This window comes from Oncorhynchus gorbuscha, linkage group LG04 (genome assembly GCF_021184085.1).
Source record: "Oncorhynchus gorbuscha isolate QuinsamMale2020 ecotype Even-year linkage group LG04, OgorEven_v1.0, whole genome shotgun sequence".
Classification (NCBI taxonomy): domain Eukaryota; kingdom Metazoa; phylum Chordata; class Actinopteri; order Salmoniformes; family Salmonidae; genus Oncorhynchus; species Oncorhynchus gorbuscha.
Window position 1 is genome coordinate 80,758,524 of NC_060176.1, and position 19,587 is coordinate 80,778,110.

At 45.4% G+C, this 19,587-nt stretch overlaps 2 protein-coding genes across 5 annotated transcripts in view; one reads left to right on the forward strand and one right to left on the reverse strand.

Moving 5' to 3' along the window:
• The window catches only part of LOC124034708 (BMP-2-inducible protein kinase-like), a 478,039-nt gene that overhangs the window by 84,125 nt on the left and 374,327 nt on the right, over nucleotides 1–19,587 (reverse strand). The window lies entirely within an intron of this gene.
• Nucleotides 5,799–19,380, forward strand: LOC124034710 (phosphatidate cytidylyltransferase 1-like; the record flags this gene model as incomplete). Of its 2 annotated transcripts, none has more annotated exon segments than XM_046348189.1 (5): nucleotides 5,799–5,867; nucleotides 6,349–6,501; nucleotides 7,377–7,496; nucleotides 11,239–11,342; nucleotides 18,484–19,380. In XM_046348189.1, coding segments are annotated over 5 exon segments (582 nt in total), but the record flags the coding sequence as incomplete, so codon positions are not given.

The window sequence follows — 19,587 nt, forward strand, 5'->3', positions numbered from 1 at the left end:
TATCTTCAATACCATTCATTCTTTACAACTCATAATTTACATACATACACAAATAATGGTATTTTAAATCAACTAAAACATAAACCCCAAACAAAACCTCAGGGGAGCATCTTCCCTCCCCATGTCCCCATCCCTAATCTATCCTCTTACAAATCTAAATGACACCCAGCCCTAAATCCCCCTTCCACCTCTCCCGAGCAGCATGCTGCCCCCACTTCCTCTCCTCCCTCTTCATCCTCCCCCTCAAATCTCCTTCCACCCTCCTCACTATCCCTTCCACCCCCCAATCTCTCCCGGTCTTCACCATGTTCTGCCTTGCTTCCCACAGCCCCCGTTTAAAGAGACTCATGAGAAGCCAGAGCAGAAACCTGTCCCTATCCGTCCCTCTCGCTCTCCCTACACCCCTCTCTAACCTGGCCCACGTCAATACAAAATCCCCCTTTACCAAACCTAACAACACCCGTGCCCTAGCCCATACTACTCCGGCAAAGGCACAGTCCCAAAAGACATGGCGCACAGTCTCCTCCCTGCCACAAGAGGATCTTAGACAGGTGGGGGATTGCACCAAATTATACCGGTACAAGATGGAACGTACCGGCAAACACTTATGAAGGCTCAACCAATTCAGGTCCTTGAGCCTGTTATCCAGACCCCGCGCCTGCACTCCCTCCCAGACCACTTCCGAGATGCCCACTACACCGGACGCCGGACTCCCTGCCTTTCTGACCTCCTCGTACAGGTGCCTGTGATCTAAACCTACTCGGGCAACTTCAACCTCAGGGTGCGCACGCAGCCACTTGGCCGCATGACCAAAATGCCACGGCAGCTGTTCCGCCCGAGGACCCGTGTTAGACCACACCATTATGCTTCTCGCCTGATACGAGAAAAACACCCGCAGGAGGTAACCGGACGGGTGTATCACTGGCTGAGCAAGCTCCGTTAACAAGAAAGAAACAAAAATTGTGTCCAGCTTGAGGGGGAAATGTGGTACCCCCCTACCTCCCTCCCCGATGGGACAGATCATGCGTGCCCTGGCGACCCACTCGCACCTGCCACCCCACATAAACTGAAACACAAGCCTCACTAGAGGCCTCCTCAGACAAGCCGGCAATGGGTAGATGTACGCCAAATACAAAAGAGACGGCAACACATCCACCTTTAGGACCAGGACTTTGCCCATAAAAAACAAAATTGCTAGCTTCCTCTGTACCACTGCGATACGCATGTTCCAGTTTAGCGTCGCTGAGCCGGATGTCTCAAAATGGACCCCGATAATCCTCAGGGCCCCTTCACAGAGAGAGAACCCCCCCAGGCACATCCGTTCTACCGCGCCATCTTCCGAAAAACTTGACGGAAGACTTTGCATGGTTCAGAACTGCTCCCGATGCTCTGGTGAAATCCCCAAAGATGGCAAGGGACCTTGTCAGGCACGAGTCCTTGCACAACAGCAAGGAAGTGTCGTCGGCGTATTGCGTCATCTTAACACGCAGCCCACCACTTCCAGGGATCAACAAACCTTCCACCCCTGTGTCTGCCCTAATGGCAGCCCCCAGAGGCTCCATGTACAGAACGAAGAGGAGAGCCGAGAGTGGGCACCCCTGCCTGACCCCAGACGAGAGGTCAAAAATGTCACCCAAGTGACTATTTACACTAACACGGCACCCAGCTCCGACATATAATGTACGAATCCATCCTATAAACTTCTCCCCAAATCCTAATCGACCTAACACTCTGAATAAAAAGGATCTATTCACGCGATCGAAGGCTTTCGCCTGATCTAGCGCTGCTACCATTAAAGGCAGACCTCTATCTTCAACCCAAGCAATGGAGTCCCTGATTAACTGTAGGTTCCATCTAATAGAGCAGCCCTCTACCCCGCACGTCTGATCCTCATGAACGACGTAGGGAAGGGCTGTGTGCAACCGGTCTGCTAAACCCTTTGCAAGTAGCTTGTAATCTACACACAGCATGGTCAACGGCCGCCAGTTGCCAAGGTCTGTTACTTCCCCCTTCTTATATAAAAGTGACAGCACACCAACAGCCATTGATCCCCCCGGGACCCCCGTCTCAAGGATGGCCTTCAAGACTTCGAGGACCACTGGTCCAAGTATACCCCAAAACTTGAGATAAAACTCAACTCCCAGGCACCTTCCCTTTTCCCATCCTCCTAAGAGCGCTCTCAACCTCTTCTAGTGAGATCTGGGCCTCCATCACTTCTCTAATGTCCTCCGGCAACCGCCTGGACAAGTGTTCTAAAAACACATTTCCCTGCTCTAAATCTATTTCCCTTTCCTTAAATAAACCTTGGAAATGATCAGTTGTCACCCTGACCATATCCTCTGGTTCTCTAACTATACTACCATTTTCTTCCCTAACACCATGCATTACCTTCCTACTCTGTCTTGTCCTAACCAACTTAAAGAACATAGCAGAACAAGTCTCATTATGTTCTAGAAAGCCACTATGCGCACGCTCAAGGAAAGCTCGATCCTTCCGCTCCTGCAACTCCCTGAGCTGCGCCTTTAGGGTTGCGGATCTCTCCCAGTCAAACGACCCGCCGAGGTTGCCTGCCTCGGATTCGAGTTCAATTAACCTCTGGATACGATCCACCTCCCTCCTCTCCTCCCTTTTTTTCCTCTTGCAATAGCCTATTATAAAAGCCCTAATCCTCACCTTAACTAATTCCCACCACTCTAACACCCCCTCGCACATGGACCGGAGGCCCTCAAGCCTCCAAAAGAAACCATAAAACCTGTCAACAAAAGCCTGCTCCTCCAGCACATCCCGATCTAGCTTCCAGTACCCCCTACCAAAGAGGCAGACTGGCGACCCCACCTGCAGGAGCACCCCGTCGTGATCCGAAAAGAAAACAGGCAACAGCCTCCCAGACAACTTACCCAAAGACCTGGGTACAAAAATATAGTCGAGCCTCTGCTCAACCCCCCTGGAGTTGCGCCATGTAGGACCGTCCATTTTCGGAGTAGTGTGCAGACCACCATCTACCAGACCATGGCAAGCCATTAGCCTGGCAATGGCGCCCGCACTGCTATCCCCCCCCTCTTCCTAAATCTGTATTAAAATCCCCCCTATCACTAATTTCCTATTTGTGACACACAGGGGCGTCAGACAGTCCACCATCTCCCTCCTGTCTGCCACCACCTGTGGCCCATACACCACCACTAATCTAAATTTACAATCCCTAATCGTGACATCCACCCCTATAACCCTCCCCTGCATCACCACAAAAGAATCCTCCACTTTTACCTCCCTGTGCCCACACAAAATCCCTACCCCCGATGAGTGCACCCCCCCCCAATACCCCAAACCGACTCCCCCTTGTCCCACTCCCTCTTAAACCTAATAACATCCCCTCCATCCCTCAGGTGAACCTCCTGTAAAAAACAAAAATCAAACCCCACACCCTCCAAATAACTAAAAACCGCCCTCCTCTTAACAAAATCCCTTAAACCCCTTACATTTAAACTAACAAAAGTAAAATTAGACTCCATGAAAAAAATAAAAACATGTAATACACTCAAATTCTAAACCCAGACAGAAGAAAAACATAAACAGGAGACTCACCCGATGCTCCCCTGCTCCATATCTACCGGTGAGAACACCATCCGTAATCACGACATCCCCCCCTCTTCCTCCATCTCACCAACCCAGGATGCAGGAATAGTGTTTGGCTCCGGGTTGCCCTGCACCCTGGGTCTACCCCCACAATCCTCGCCCTCCCCAGTGCTGCAGCTGGTTTGGAAAAAAATTGGGGAGGCTGAGTCTCCAAACAAAAAACTCCCCACCTCCTCTTGTACCCAGTCCTGAGTCTTGTTATGTGTGTCCCCACCCAACAGAAGTTGAGGGCCTGGGGAAACCAGCAGCAACCCAGAGGTTTCTCCCGCCCCCATTACTCTCTTGGCCATCCCCTCCCCCTCACTGTCGGCCAATCGCCCCCTCCTCTTCATACTCTTCTTTGGTGATGGCGGCACTGGAGAGATACCACCCTCCCCAACCCCGCCAGCTCCTGCACCATACCCCTCATCTCTTCCACCAGGGCACTTTCCCCCCCAGTCCACTTGCTCTTCCACCGTCTCCTCCTTCACCACTCCTCCCTCACTTTCTTCTCTCTCATGCTCCTCCACTCGGTTGCCTTCTTCCGCCGCTTTTCCTGGTTCTCCTACTCCCGTGCCTTCCGTTTCCTTCTCTCTTCCATCCGCCGCTTCTGGCTCCTCCTCCTTCCTTGTGGCCTTCCCCTCTGGACCTGAACTCTGGTCATGAGGCGTGCCTCCTTCCCCTCCTCTTCTTCCCCCATCCCCCACTCCTGCTCCCCCCCCAGCCGCAGACGCATAAGACCTCTGACGGGCCGGGCACCCCCGCCACAGGTGTGCTGACGAGCCACACCCATGGCACGTCTTAGGCTTGTCGCAATCTCTCGCCTCGTGATCCTCAGATGCACAAAATCTGCAATTTCGTGTACTGCACGAGGCGAATATGTGACCGTAGGCCATACAGCGCCTGCAAAATGGGGGCTGACGTGCATAAAACAACGTCCCCCTGTCAGCCCCTAGGGAGAACATAGCAGGAGGATGGAGGTAGCCACCATGTCCCCTTGGGTCCTCTCTGAGGAGGGCCTGGAAGCCTCTCCTCCCATTCCAAAACCCAAGGGAGTCTTTGAGGTGCCTTGCTGAGGAGACGTTATCCATGTATCTCCCCAGAAAAGCCCTCACCTCTTCGTCCTTAACATAAGGGTTGTAAATGTTGTTGACAGTTACAACCCTAAAGTTATTCTTCGCCAGGCTTGTTATATCGTAGTGGCACATCGGCCTCTCACCTCCCACTGCTCTTGCCCTTCTCAGGATATCATCGTGTTTCTCTTCTGTATATAGTGCCACGTCGTATGCTCCCTCCAGCGAGTTGCCTTGGAAACAAAACACGTCCTTCACCGTGAGCTTTAGAATCCCCATCAAAATTATCCTTCCAAAGGTTTCCCGTCCTAAAGGCTCCAACTCCTTTTCCTTCCAAGCAAACCGAATCGTGTTGGCCAGCCCAATCCCAGGGACCGACCGTGTAGATGGATTTAGCACCATCTCCGCAAGGAGAATGGCGCTCGTTCTCTTCTTCCAAAACAAGTAAAAAGAAAAACCAAAGTGACCGAGCCTATCTGGTGAAACGACACAGAGACAGGAACAATCACCCACGAAATACAAAGTGAAACTCAGGCTACCTAAATACGGTTCCCCATCAGAGACAACAACAATCACCTGACTCTGATTGAGAATCGCCTCAGGCAGCCAAGCCTATACCACACCCCTAATTAGCCGCGATCCCAAATACTACAAACCCCAATACGAAAAACAACATATAAACCCATGTCACACCCTGGCCTACCCAAAATATATAACGAAAACACAAAACATATTGATCAAGGCGTGACATTTCTATCTCTGCGGGAAGCGTGATGTTAACCATCTGCATTGTGAATTCATGTGGCATTTTATGAATCGTATCGTTTTAATGGAAAATCGTTTTATTTATTTTTTATTTTTTACGTTTAATTTTTTTTTAAACAAAGTTGTCCATTTCTCACACCCATAGTGTGAAACACTGTCATTCCTGTTTGAAAGATGGCCTCTGTTCCTGTATCTGTCTCTACTCGACGCCACAATTCAGTTTCCTAGTCACTCAGTTCAGGAAGTAGAATTCACATTTTAAAATCAATTTATGCATTTAAAAAAAAAAAAGACCTCATTGGAAGAAATGAAATGTATTATTATTATTATTATTGTTATTTATTACAGCTGTCTCCCAAGAAGACGTGGGAGGGATTCATAGGAGGGTTCTTTGGAACCCTGGTCTTTGGATTCATAGTGAGTATTACAGTAAAACAGCATGGTAATAGTATGGAATAAAGATTAATAACATGGTAATAGTAGGGAATAAAGATTAACATGGTAACAGTATGGAATACAGTTTAAATGGTAATAGAATGGAATAAAGGTTAACATGGTGATACTATGGAATAAAGGTTAACATGGTAATAGTATGGAATAAAGGTTAACATGGTGATACTATGGAATAAAGGTTAACATGGTAATAGTATGGAATAAAGGTTAACATGGTAATAGTATGGAATAAAGGTTAACATGGTGATACTATGGAATAAAGGTTAACATGGTAATAGTATGGAATAAAGATTATGGAATAAAGGTTAACATGGTGATACTATGGAATAAAGGTTAACATGGTAATAGTATAGAATAAAGATTAACAACATGGTAATAGTATGGAATAAAGGTTAACATGGTGATACTATGGAATAACATTTCTGTGCTTCTTCTCTCCTGCTAGCTGGCATACCTGCTAGCTCAGTTCCAGTACTTTGTCTGTCCCGTGGAATACAACAGTGAGACCAACCGTTTCACTGCGGAGTGTGAACCCTCGGACATTTTCGTGATGCACGAGTACACACTGCCCTTCACTGTCCAGAGCATCCTCAGATGGGTAAGGGGACCTTTACAGTTGTAAATTTACCCCCCCCCCCCCCCAGAAATCCTGTCTGAATAATTCCTGTTTGGGGGATTCCCTAACAGCGTATTCTCTGCTGGTCCCAGAAGTCCTCTAACTGGGCAAAGCTGTGGCATTTGGGAATGTTTTGGGGGATTTTGCCACCAGGGCCAAAGGTTATCTGGTCATAGAAGGGCAGCACCTCTAGGCAGAGTGCTTTATTCTACCCCAGCAGTCCTGGGCTCACCTGCTCTGACAAGTAGTGTGCCTTTCCTGTTGGTCCTGGATGGCTTAGACACGAGGCAAACCTTTTTGTTCTTAGGCTGAGTTTTACACAGGCAGTCCAATTCTGGGCAAAAGAAAAAGAGCTTATCTGATTGGTCAGAAGACCCAATTAGTGGAAAAAGATCAGAATTAGGATGCCTGCATTACTGGTCTGGTGAGAGTCTGAGAGACCTGCTGTTGTGTGTACTAGACATGATCGATGCTTAATTTTATTTTACTACATGTTGCTCAAACATTTACTTACTAGCTGGTTATAACTAAATAGTCGTGCTTGTTTCAATGAATCCAAGGGAAATGCTAAAGTCTCAGTGTCTGTCTGTCTGCCTCTCTGTCTGTCTGCCTCTCTGTCTGTCTGCCTCTGTCTGTCTGTCTGTCTGTCTGTCTGTCTGCCTCTGTCTGTCTGCTCTCTCTGTCTGTCTGTCTGTCTGCCTCTCTGTCTGCCTCTCTGTCTGTCTGTCTGTCTGTCTGTCTGTCTGTCTGTCTGTCTGTCTGTCTGTCTGTCTGTCTGTCTGTCTGTCTGTCTGCCTCTCTGTCTCTGTGTGTCTGCCTCTCTGTCTGCCTCTCTGTCTCTGTGTCTGTCTGTACAGAAAACGGTGACCATCTACCCATACCAGATCCACAGCGTGGCTCTCTCCACCTTCGGCTCTCTCATTGGTCCTTTTGGAGGATTCTTCGCCAGCGGATTCAAACGAGCGTTCAAGATTAAAGTGAGAACAGAGACATTAACACACACACACACACACACACAAAGGCCTACGCTTGGCTATGCTTTTTTAATGAACTAAATATTTGTGTAGGATTGTTTCCATGGATACCTTAAAGACATAATCATGATGATTTGTCTGTAAGTAATAATAATAATAATAATAATAAGTAGTCTTGGGCGGTATCCAGATTGTCGTACTGTTCTTCTGCCATCCCGGGGTTTACGGTATTTCCAGCATAGTACACTAGGGGGCACTAAATACACACACACACAAAAAAATATATTTTTTTAATTCTCATGAACGCTTTTTAGCTAAATGCTAACGAAGCAAAAACGAACCAACTAATTGCAGACAGGCAAATCCAGCTCATAAAACTATAGAAGTATAGCAAGTAAACATTTTCGGTGAGTGTGGAAATTTTACAAGTTGAAAGTGAAATAAAGAAAAATTGTGCAAATGAACAAAGTTGTTTATGCATGCTTTTCTGAAGGAAGAGAGCAGGGAGGAGGGAAAACAAACACTAGTAGGAAGCACCGGGACAAAATGGCAGCCGTGTAGAACCAATCCAGAGCACTTTGTCTTCTCCAACACGGCAGAAAGCCCTTCTCCTGATTTTGAATTCAGCCCACTTACCATAGCTAACTAACAAGTCAACCAAAAATCACAGCCAGGAGAGTATAGCGCGTCTTAGACAGTTCTTAAGATATCTGATGGTTAACATTTAGTAGTGAATAACATACAAGTGTAACTTAATCACCTGATTGGGCCACACGAGACTCGATGCTTTGGGACTCCCGTTATGCTCGTTACGATGAACACGCGACTGGCTGAAAAAGTTTTTGTAACAGGTGACATGAAGGATGCAACCTACTTTAATCTCCTAATGTAGTTGTACAAGTTGACTGCGGGAATTCACTTCATGTTCAAATGTATTGAAAAACTTATACGAAATAGTATTCAACGCTGTAGAAAAAAGCTCGTGGGTATTTCCAAATATGTTATACTGCTCAACCCTAGTAGTAACCCCCCCCCCCCCCCTGTCAGGACCTTCTCTGTAGTAACCTCTCTCTCTGTCCTGTCAGGACCTTCTCTGTAGTAACCTCCCTCTGTCCTGTCAGGACCTTCTCTGTAGTAACCTCTCTCTCTGTCCTGTCAGGACCTTCTCTGTAGTAACCTCCCTCTGTCCTGTCAGGACCTTCTCTGTAGTAACCTCTCTCTCTCCTGTCAGGACCTTCTCTGTAGTAACCTCTCTCTCCTGTCAGGACCTTCTCTGTAGTAACTCTCTCTCTCCTGTCAGGACCTTCTCTGTAGTAACCTCTCTCTCCTGTCAGGACCTTCTCTGTAGTAACCTCTCTGTCCTGTCAGGACCTTCTCTGTAGTAACCTCTCTCTCTCCTGTCAGGACCTTCTCTGTAGTAACCTCTCTCTCTCCTGTCAGGACCTTCTCTGTAGTAACCTCTCTCTCCTGTCAGGACCTTCTCTGTAGTAACCTCTCTCTCTCCTGTCAGGACCTTCTCTGTAGTAACCTCTCTCTCTCCTGTCAGGACCTTCTCTGTAGTAACCTCCCTCTGTCCTGTCAGGACCTTCTCTGTAGTAACCTCTCTCTCTCCTGTCAGGAGGTAACCTTCTCCTGTCAGGACCTTCTCTGTAGTAACCTCTCTCTCCTGTCAGGACCTTCTCTGTAGTAACCTCTCTCTCCTGTCAGGACCTTCTCTGTAGTAACCTCTCTGTCCTGTCAGGACCTTCTCTGTAGTAACCTCTCTCTCTCCTGTCAGGACCTTCTCTGTAGTAACCTCTCTCTCTCCTGTCAGGACCTTCTCTGTAGTAACCTCTCTCTCCTGTCAGGACCTTCTCTGTAGTAACTCTCTCTCTCCTGTCAGGACCTTCTCTGTAGTAACCTCTCTCTCTCCTGTCAGGACCTTCTCTGTAATAACCTCTCTCTCTGTCCTGTCAGGACATTCTCTGTAGTAACCTCTCTCTCTCCTGTCAGGGCCTTCTCTGTAGTAACCTCTCTCTCTCTCTCTCTCCTATCAGGACCTTCTCTGTAGTAACCTCTCTCTCCTGTCAGGACCTTCTCTGTAGTAACCTCTCTCTCTCCTGTCAGGACCTTCTCTGTAGTAACCTCTCTCTCCTGTCAGGACCTTCTCTGTAGTAACCTCTCTCTCCTGTCAGGACCTTCTCTGTAGTAACCTCTCTCTCTCCTGTCAGGACCTTCTCTGTAGTAAACTCTCTCTGTCCTGTCAGGACCTCTCACTATTTTCTCTCTCTCTCTCCCCCCTGTCAGGACCTCTCACTATTTATCTCTCTCTCTCCTCTCTCTCTCTCCCCCCTGTCAGGACTCTCTCTATCTCTCCCCCCTGTCAGGACCTTCTCTGTAGTAACCTCTCTCTCTCTCTCTCTCTCTCCCCCTGTCAGGACCTTCTCTGTAGTAACCTCTCTCTCTCTCTCTCTCCCCCCTCCCCTGTCAGGACCTCTCTCTCTCTCTCTCTCTCTCTCTCTCTCTCTCTCTCTCTCCCCCTGTCAGGACCTCTCTCTATCTCTCCCCCTGTCAGGACCTTCTCTGTAGTAACCTCTCTCTCTCCTGTCAGGACCTTCTCTGTAGTAACCTCTCTCTCTCCTGTCAGGACCTTCTCTGTAGTAACCTCTCTCTCTCCTGTCAGGACCTTCTCTGTAGTAACCTCTCTCTCTCCTGTCAGGACCTTCTCTGTAGTAACCTCTCTCTCTCCTGTCAGGACCTTCTCTGTAGTAAACTCTCTCTGTCCTGTCAGGACCTTCTCTGTAGTAACCTCTCTCTCTCCTGTCAGGACCTTCTCTGTAGTAACCTCCCTCTGTCCTGTCAGGACCTTCTCTGTAGTAACCTCTCTCTGTCCTGTCAGGACCTTCTCTGTAGTAACCTCTCTCTCTCCTGTCAGGACCTTCTCTGTAGTAACCTCTCTCTCTCCTGTCAGGACCTTCTCTGTAGTAACCTCTCTCTGTCCTGTCAGGACCTTCTCTGTAGTAACCTCTCTCTCTCCTGTCAGGACCTTCTCTGTAGTAACCTCTCTCTCTCTCTCTCCCCCCTGTCAGGACCTTCTCTAGTAAGTCTCTCTCTCTCTCTCTCTCTCCCCCTGTCAGGACCTTCTCTGTAGTAACCCTCTCTCTCTCTCTCTCTCTCTCTCTCTCTCCCCCCTCCCCCTGTCAGGACTCCCCCCTTCTCCCCCTCAGGACCTCTCTCTATCTCTCCCCCCTGTCAGGACCTTCTCTGTAGTAACCTCTCTCTCTCCTGTCAGGACCTTCTCTGTAGTAACCTCTCTCTCTCCTGTCAGGACCTTCTCTGTAGTAACCTCTCTCTCCTATCAGGACCTTCTCTGTAGTAACCTCTCTCTCTCTCTCCTATCAGGACCTTCTCTGTAGTAACCTCTCTCTCCTATCAGGACCTTCTCTGTAGTAACCTCTCTCTCTCCTGTCAGGACCTTCTCTGTAGTAACCTCTCTCTCTCCTGTCAGGACCTTCTCTGTAGTAACTTCTCTCTCTCTCTCCTGTCAGGACCTTCTCTGTAGTAACCTCTCTCTCTCTCTCCTATCAGGACCTTCTCTGTAGTAACCTCTCTCTCCTATCAGGACCTTCTCTGTAGTAACCTCTCTCTCTCCTATCAGGACCTTCTCTGTAGTAACCTCTCTCTCTCCTGTCAGGACCTTCTCTGTAGTAACTTCTCTCTCTCCTGTCAGGACCTTCTCTGTAGTAACTTCTCTCTCTCCTGTCAGGACTTTGCAGACACCATCCCTGGTCACGGAGGCATCATGGATCGCTTCGACTGTCAGTATCTGATGGCTACCTTCACTCACGTTTACATAGCCAGCTTCATCAGGTAGGGGTCATCACTTTAACGTAGCCAGCTTCATCAGGTAGGGGTCATCACTTTAACGTAGCCAGCTTCATCAGGTAAGGGTCGTCACTTTAACGTAGCCAGCTTCATCAGGTAGGGGTCATCACTTTAACGTAGCCAGCTTCATCAGGTAAGGGTCATCACTTTAACGTAGCCAGCTTCATCAGGTAAGGGTCGTCACTTTAACGTAGCCAGCTTCATCAGGTAGGGGTCATCACTTTAACGTAGCCAGCTTCATCAGGTAAGGGTCATCACTTTAACGTAGCCAGCTTCATCAGGTAGGGGTCATCACTTTAACGTAGCCAGCTTCATCAGGTAGGGGTCATCACTTTAACGTAGCCAGCTTCATCAGGTAAGGGTCGTCACTTTAACGTAGCCAGCTTCATCAGGTAAGGGTCGTCACTTTAACGTAGCCAGCTTCATCAGGTAGGGGTCATCACTTTAACGTAGCCAGCTTCATCAGGTAGGGGTCATCACTTTAACGTAGCCAGCTTCATCAGGTAAGGGTCGTCACTTTAACGTAGCCAGCTTCATCACTCACTTTAACGTAGCCAGCTTCATCAGGTAAGGGTCGTCACTTTAACGTAGCCAGCTTCATCAGGTAAGGGTCGTCACTTTAACGTAGCCAGCTTCATCAGGTAAGGGTCGTCACTTTAACGTAGCCAGCTTCATCAGGTAAGGGTCTTCACTTTAACGTAGCCAGCTACATCAGGAAAGGGACGTCACATTAACATAGCCAGACAAATACCCATAATGCACTACTTGGGGAATAGGGACTAATTGACATAGTTTATTAGCCAGTTTCCATCAGCTTTTTATCAGGCATGGATGATCTTTAAGGTGATCAATAGGCAGCAACTGTTAATTTAATTAGGGGCTACTGGAACTGTTTTGGTGAAAAGCTGAGGGACTGTAACCATTCACCGATTCATAGTCAGATTTATGGATGCAAGGACTGACCATCCATGACATCAATATTATCATTTTTTTTTTTTTTTTTTTACAAAAAAATCCATATCGCAATATCAATTTATCGACAACGATAAAGAGAACAATCATTGTTACTTTCCCCTTTAAACTTCTGCTATTAGTGTGATGGTTGTAGCCATCAAGTGTCTCATTAACAATCACCCATATTAGCAAACTTGTTGTATTTCATTTTAAACTTCACATTTCTCTAGTAACAGGCTACTTATCATAATGAACGATATCAACAAAATGCCTGCAATGAGTGGTCGGTGTCGATGAGTGGTCGGTGTCGATGAGTGGTCGGTGTCCATGAGTGGTCGGTGTCGATGAGTGGTCGGTGTCGATGAGTGGTCGGTGTGGTCTGTGTCGATGAGTGGTCGGTGTGGTCTGTGTCGATGAGTGGTCGGTGTGGTCGGTGTCTATGAGTGGTCGGTGTCTATGAGTGGTCTGTGTCGATGAGTGGTCGGTGTCGATGAGTGGTCGGTGTCTATGAGTGGTCTGTGTCGATGTGTGGTCGGTGTCTATGAGTGGTCGGTGTCTATGAGTGGTCTGTGTCGATGAGTGGTCGGTGTCGATGAGTGGTCGGTGTCTATGAGTGGTCTGTGTCGATGAGTGGTCGGTGTGGTCGGTGTCTATGAGTGGTCGGTGTCTATGAGTGGTCTGTGTCGATGAGTGGTCTGTGTCGATGAGTGGTTGGTGTGGTCGGTGTCTATGAGTGGTCTGTGTCGATGAGTGGTCGGTGTCTGAGTGGTCTGTGTCGATGAGTGGTCGGTGTCGATGAGTGGTCGGTGTCGATGAGTGGTCGGTGTCGATGAGTGGTCGGTGTCTATGAGTGGTCGGTGTCTATGAGTGGTCGGTGTCTATGAGTGGTCGGTGTCTATGAGTGGTCGGTGTCTATGAGTGGTCGGTGTCTATGAGTGGTCGGTGTCTATGAGTGGTCGGTGTCTGTGTGGTCGGTGTCTGTGTGGTCGGTGTCTATGAGTGGTCGGTGTCTATGAGTGGTCGGTGTCTATGAGTGGTCGGTGTCTATGAGTGGTCGGTGTCTATGAGTGGTCGGTGTCTATGAGTGGTCGGTGTCTATGAGTGGTTGGTGTCTGTGTGGTCGGTGTCTGTGTGGTCGGTGTCTATGAGTGGTCGGTGTCTGTGTGGTCGGTGTCTATGAGTGGTCGGTGTCGATGAGTGGTCGGTGTCTATGAGTGGTCGGTGTCTGTGTGGTCGGTGTCTGTGTGGTCGGTGTCTATGAGTGGTCGGTGTCTGTGTGGTCGGTGTCGATGAGTGGTCGGTGTCGATGAGTGGTCGGTGTCGATGAGTGGTCTGTGTCTATGAGTGGTCGGTGTGATCATTTTGGTTTATCGTCCCAGCTCTAGTTTTAACCATGTTTTGAGGCTGTGTTTGTTTACTAACATTGGAGTCAAACACGCTTATATATGGGATATCAAGAGGCATTTAATGGCTATATGTCATCAATTTCAAACTGTCACAGCAGTTTGTGTCTAACTGACGGCCAGATGGAGAGAGATGGTGGCCGGTTGGATAAGATGTTCTCCTCCAAGCTGTTTAGATCAGGGGTTGGTGTCTGACGGCCAGATGGAGAGAGATGGTGGCCGGTTGGATAAGATGTTCTCCTCCAAGCTGTTTAGATCAGGGGTTGGTCTCTGACGGCCAGATGGAGAGAGATGGTGGCCGGTTGGATAAGATGTTCTCCTCCAAGCTGTTTAGATCAGGGGTTGGTGTCTGACGGCCAGAGATGGTGGCCGGTTGAATAAGATGTTCTCCTCCAAGCTGTTTAGATCAGGGGTTGGTGTCTGACGGCCAGAGATGGTGGCCGGTTGGATAAGATGTTCTCCTCCAAGCTGTTTAGATCAGGGGTTGGTGTCTAACAGCCAGATGGAGAGAGATGGTGGCCGGTCATAAAAATAGGATTGTGAAAGACCTTCTGTCTCTATACAAGATGGTGTGTTGGTGACTGGAGTTTTGGCTGTGGTGTGTTTATCTGTTCCAGAGGTCCCAACTCCAGTAAGATGTTAACAATAATGACTTGTGGTTTAATGACAGGTTAATGGTAGTTATGTGTTATGGCTGACCCTGTCCTGTGGTTTGATAGGAGATTTGGGGTCGTGATCTCTGACCCTGTCCTGTGGTTTGATAGGAGATTTGGGGTCGTGATCTCTGACCCTGTCCCGTGGTTTGATAGGAGATTTGGGGTCGTGATCTCTGACCCTGTCCCGTGGTTTGATAGGAGATTTGGGGTCGTGATCTCTGACCCTGTCCCGTGGTTTGATAGGAGATTTGGGGTCGTGATCTCTGACCCTGTCCCGTGGTTTGATAGGAGATTTTGGGTCGTGATCTCTGACCCTGTCCCGTGGTTTGATAGGAGATTTGGGGTCGTGATCTCTGACCCTGTCCTGTGGTTTGATAGGAGATTTGGGGTCGTGATCTCTGACCCTGTCCTGTGGTTTGATAAGCAGCTGTTTATATTATAATATGTAATGTTAATGTAATGTTATGTCTGTGTTCCAGGGGTCCCAACCCTAGTAGGTGTTTATATTATAATATGTAATGTTCATGTTATGTTAAGGTGTTTATATTATAATATGTTATGTCTGTGTTCCAGGGGTCCCAACCCTAGTAGGTGTTTATATTATAATATGTAATGTTCATGTTATGTTAAGGTGTTTATATTATAATATGTTATGTCTGTGTTCCAGGGGTCCCAACCCTAGTAGGTGTTTATATTATAATATGTAATGTTCATGTTATGTTAAGGTGTTTATATTATAATATGTTATGTCTGTGTTCCAGGGGTCCCAACCCTAGTAGGTGTTTATATTATAATATGTAATGTTCATGTTATGTTAAGGTGTTTATATTATAATATGTTATGTCTGTGTTCCAGGGGTCCCAACCCTAGTAGGTGTTTATATTATAATATGTAATGTTCATGTTATGTTAAGGTGTTTATATTATAATATGTTATGTCTGTGTTCCAGGGGTCCCAACCCTAGTAGGTGTTTATATTATAATATGTAATGTTCATGTTATGTTAAGGTGTTTATATTATAATATGTTATGTCTGTGTTCCAGGGGTCCCAACCCTAGTAGGTGTTTATATTATAATATGTAATGTTCATGTTATGTTAAGGTGTTTATATTATAATATGTTATGTCTGTGTTCCAGGGGTCCCAACCCTAGCAGGTGTTTATATTATAATATGTAATGTTCATGTTATGTTAAGGTGTTTATATTATAATATGTTATGTCTGTGTTCCAGGGGTCCCAACCCTAGTAGGTGTTTATATTATAATATGTAATGTTCATGTTATGTTAAGGTGTTTATATTATAATATGTTATGTCTGTGTTCCAGGGGTCCCAACCCTAGCAGGTGTTTATATTATAATATGTAATGTTCATGTTATGTTAAGGTGTTTATATTATAATATGTTATGTCTGTGTTCCAGGGGTCCCAACCCTAGTAGGTGTTTATATTATAATATGTTATGTCTGTGTTCCAGGGGTCCCAACCCTAGTAGGTGTTTATATTATAATATGTTATGTCTGTGTTCCAGGGGTCCCAACCCTAGTAGGTGTTTATATTATAATATGTAATGTTCATGTTATGTTAAGGTGTTTATATTATAATATGTTATGTCTGTGTTCCAGGGGTCCCAACCCTAGTAGGTGTTTATATTATAATATGTAATGTTCATGTTATGTTAAGGTGTTTATATTATAATATGTTATGTCTGTGTTCCAGGGGTCCCAACCCTAGTAGGTGTTTATATTATAATATGTAATGTTCATGTTATGTTAAGGTGTTTATATTATAATATGTTATGTCTGTGTTCCAGGGTCCCAACCCTAGTAGGTGTTTATATTATAATATGTAATGTTCATGTTATGTTAAGGTGTTTATATTATAATATGTTATGTCTGTGTTCCAGGGGTCCCAACCCTAGTAGGTGTTTATATTATAATATGTAATGTTCATGTTATGTTAAGGTGTTTATATTATAATATGTTATGTCTGTGTTCCAGGGGTCCCAACCCTAGTAGGTGTTTATATTATAATATGTAATGTTCATGTTATGTTAAGGTGTTTATATTATAATATGTTATGTCTGTGTTCCAGGGGTCCCAACCCTAGTAGGTGTTTATATTATAATATGTAATGTTCATGTTATGTTAAGGTGTTTATATTATAATATGTTATGTCTGTGTTCCAGGGGTCCCAACCCTAGTAGGTGTTTATATTATAATATGTAATGTTCATGTTATGTTAAGGTGTTTATATTATAATATGTTATGTCTGTGTTCCAGGGGTCCCAACCCTAGCAGGTGTTTATATTATAATATGTAATGTTCATGTTATGTTAAGGTGTTTATATTATAATATGTTATGTCTGTGTTCCAGGGGTCCCAACCCTAGTAGGTGTTTATATTATAATATGTAATGTTCATGTTATGTTAAGGTGTTTATATTATAATATGTTATGTCTGTGTTCCAGGGGTCCCAACCCTAGTAGGTGTTTATATTATAATATGTAATGTTCATGTTATGTTAAGGTGTTTATATTATAATATGTTATGTCTGTGTTCCAGGGGTCCCAACCCTAGTAGGTGTTTATATTATAATATGTAATGTTCATGTTATGTTAAGGTGTTTATATTATAATATGTTATGTCTGTGTTCCAGGGGTCCCAACCCTAGTAGGTGTTTATATTATAATATGTAATGTTCATGTTATGTTAAGGTGTTTATATTATAATATGTTATGTCTGTGTTCCAGGGGTCCCAACCCTAGTAGGTGTTTATATTATAATATGTAATGTTCATGTTATGTTAAGGTGTTTATATTATAATATGTTATGTCTGTGTTCCAGGGGTCCCAACCCTAGTAGGTGTTTATATTATAATATGTAATGTTCATGTTATGTTAAGGTGTTTATATTATAATATGTTATGTCTGTGTTCCAGGGGTCCCAACCCTAGTAGGTGTTTATATTATAATATGTAATGTTCATGTTATGTTAAGGTGTTTATATTATAATATGTTATGTCTGTGTTCCAGGGGTCCCAACCCTAGTAGGTGTTTATATTATAATATGTAATGTTCATGTTATGTTAAGGTGTTTATATTATAATATGTTATGTCTGTGTTCCAGGGGTCCCAACCCTAGTAGGTGTTTATATTATAATATGTAATGTTCATGTTATGTTAAGGTGTTTATATTATAATATGTTATGTCTGTGTTCCAGGGGTCCCAACCCTAGTAGGTGTTTATATTATAATATGTAATGTTCATGTTATGTTAAGGTGTTTATATTATAATATGTTATGTCTGTGTTCCAGGGGTCCCAACCCTAGCAGGTGTTTATATTATAATATGTAATGTTCATGTTATGTTAAGGTGTTTATATTATAATATGTTATGTCTGTGTTCCAGGGGTCCCAACCCTAGTAGGTGTTTATATTATAATATGTAATGTTCATGTTATGTTAAGGTGTTTATATTATAATATGTTATGTCTGTGTTCCAGGGGTCCCAACCCTAGTAGGTGTTTATATTATAATATGTTATGTCTGTGTTCCAGGGGTCCCAACCCTAGTAGGTGTTTATATTATAATATGTTATGTCTGTGTTCCAGGGGTCCCAACCCTAGCAAGGTGTTTATATTATAATATGTTATGTCTGTGTTCCAGGGGTCCCAACCCTAGTAGGTGTTTATATTATAATATGTTATGTCTGTGTTCCAGGGGTCCCAACCCTAGCAAGGTGTTTATATTATAATATGTTATGTCTGTGTTCCAGGAGTCCCAACCCTAGTAGGTGTTTATATTATAATATGTAATGTTCATGTTATGTTAAGGTGTTTATATTATAATATGTTATGTCTGTGTTCCAGGGGTCCCAACCCTAGTAGGTGTTTATATTATAATATGTAATGTTCATGTTATGTTAAGGTGTTTATATTATAATATGTTATGTCTGTGTTCCAGGGGTCCCAACCCTAGTAGGTGTTTATATTATAATATGTAATGTTCATGTTATGTTAAGGTGTTTATATTATAATATGTTATGTCTGTGTTCCAGGGGTCCCAACCCTAGTAGGTGTTTATATTATAATATGTCATGTTATGTCTGTGTTCCAGGGGTCCCAACCCCAGCAAGGTGTTACAGCAGCTGTTGGTCCTGCAGCCAGAGCAGCAGCTCAGTATCTTCAACGCCATGAGAGACCGCCTGAGAGACAGGGGAATACTGCCCCCTGCTGCCACGGAGGCGATGTAGAACACACACGCAAGAGGGGAGAGAGAGAGTGTGTGTGTGTGTGTGTCAGAGAGAGGAAGAGTTTGGCTGTGTGTGTGTCTGAGAGAGTGTCTTTGGCTGCTTGTGTGTGGGCCTGCACCTTTTCCAGACACTCATCCCTCATCTCGCCCAGCGTCTGTTTTTTATTTTATTTTCTTGTTTCTAACCAGTAATTACTGTGAACTAAGATGTTGCTCCCAGCATCAAGGAGTTACCAATAACAGCAGCCACAACAACACGTTCAGACTGTCATAGCTACCACTGGGACCTGCATGAGTACCTAACTACACAAACAAACTGCGTCAACCGACCGTTATGCTGCCAAGCTAACAGCAGCGTCAACCGACCGTTATGCTACCAAGCTAGCAGCAGCGTCAACCGACCGTTATGCTACCAAGCTAGCAGCAGCGTCAACCGACCGTTATGCTACCAAGCTAGCTAGCAGCAGCATCAACCGACCGTTATGCTACCAAGCTAGCTAGCAGCATCGTGAACCGACCGTTATGCTACCAAGCTAGCAAGCAACAGCATCAACCGACCGTTATGCTACCAAGCTAGCAGCAGCGTCAACCGACCATTATGCTACCAAGCTAGCTAGCAACAGCATCAACCGACCGTTATGCTATCAAGCTAGCTAGCAACAGCATCAACCGACCGTTATGCTACCAAGCTAGCTAGCAACAGCATCAACCGACCGTTATGCTACCAAGCTAGCTAGCAACAGCATCAACCGACCGTTATGCTACCAAGCTAGCTAGCAGCAGCATCAACCGACCATTATGCTACCAAGCTAGCTAGCAACAGCATCAACCGACCTTTATGCTACCAAGCTAGCTAGCAACAGCATCAACCGACCGTTATGCTACCAAACTAGCTAGCAACAGCATCAACCGACCGTTATGCTACCAAGCTAGCTAGCAACGGCATCAACCGACCGTTATGCTACCAAA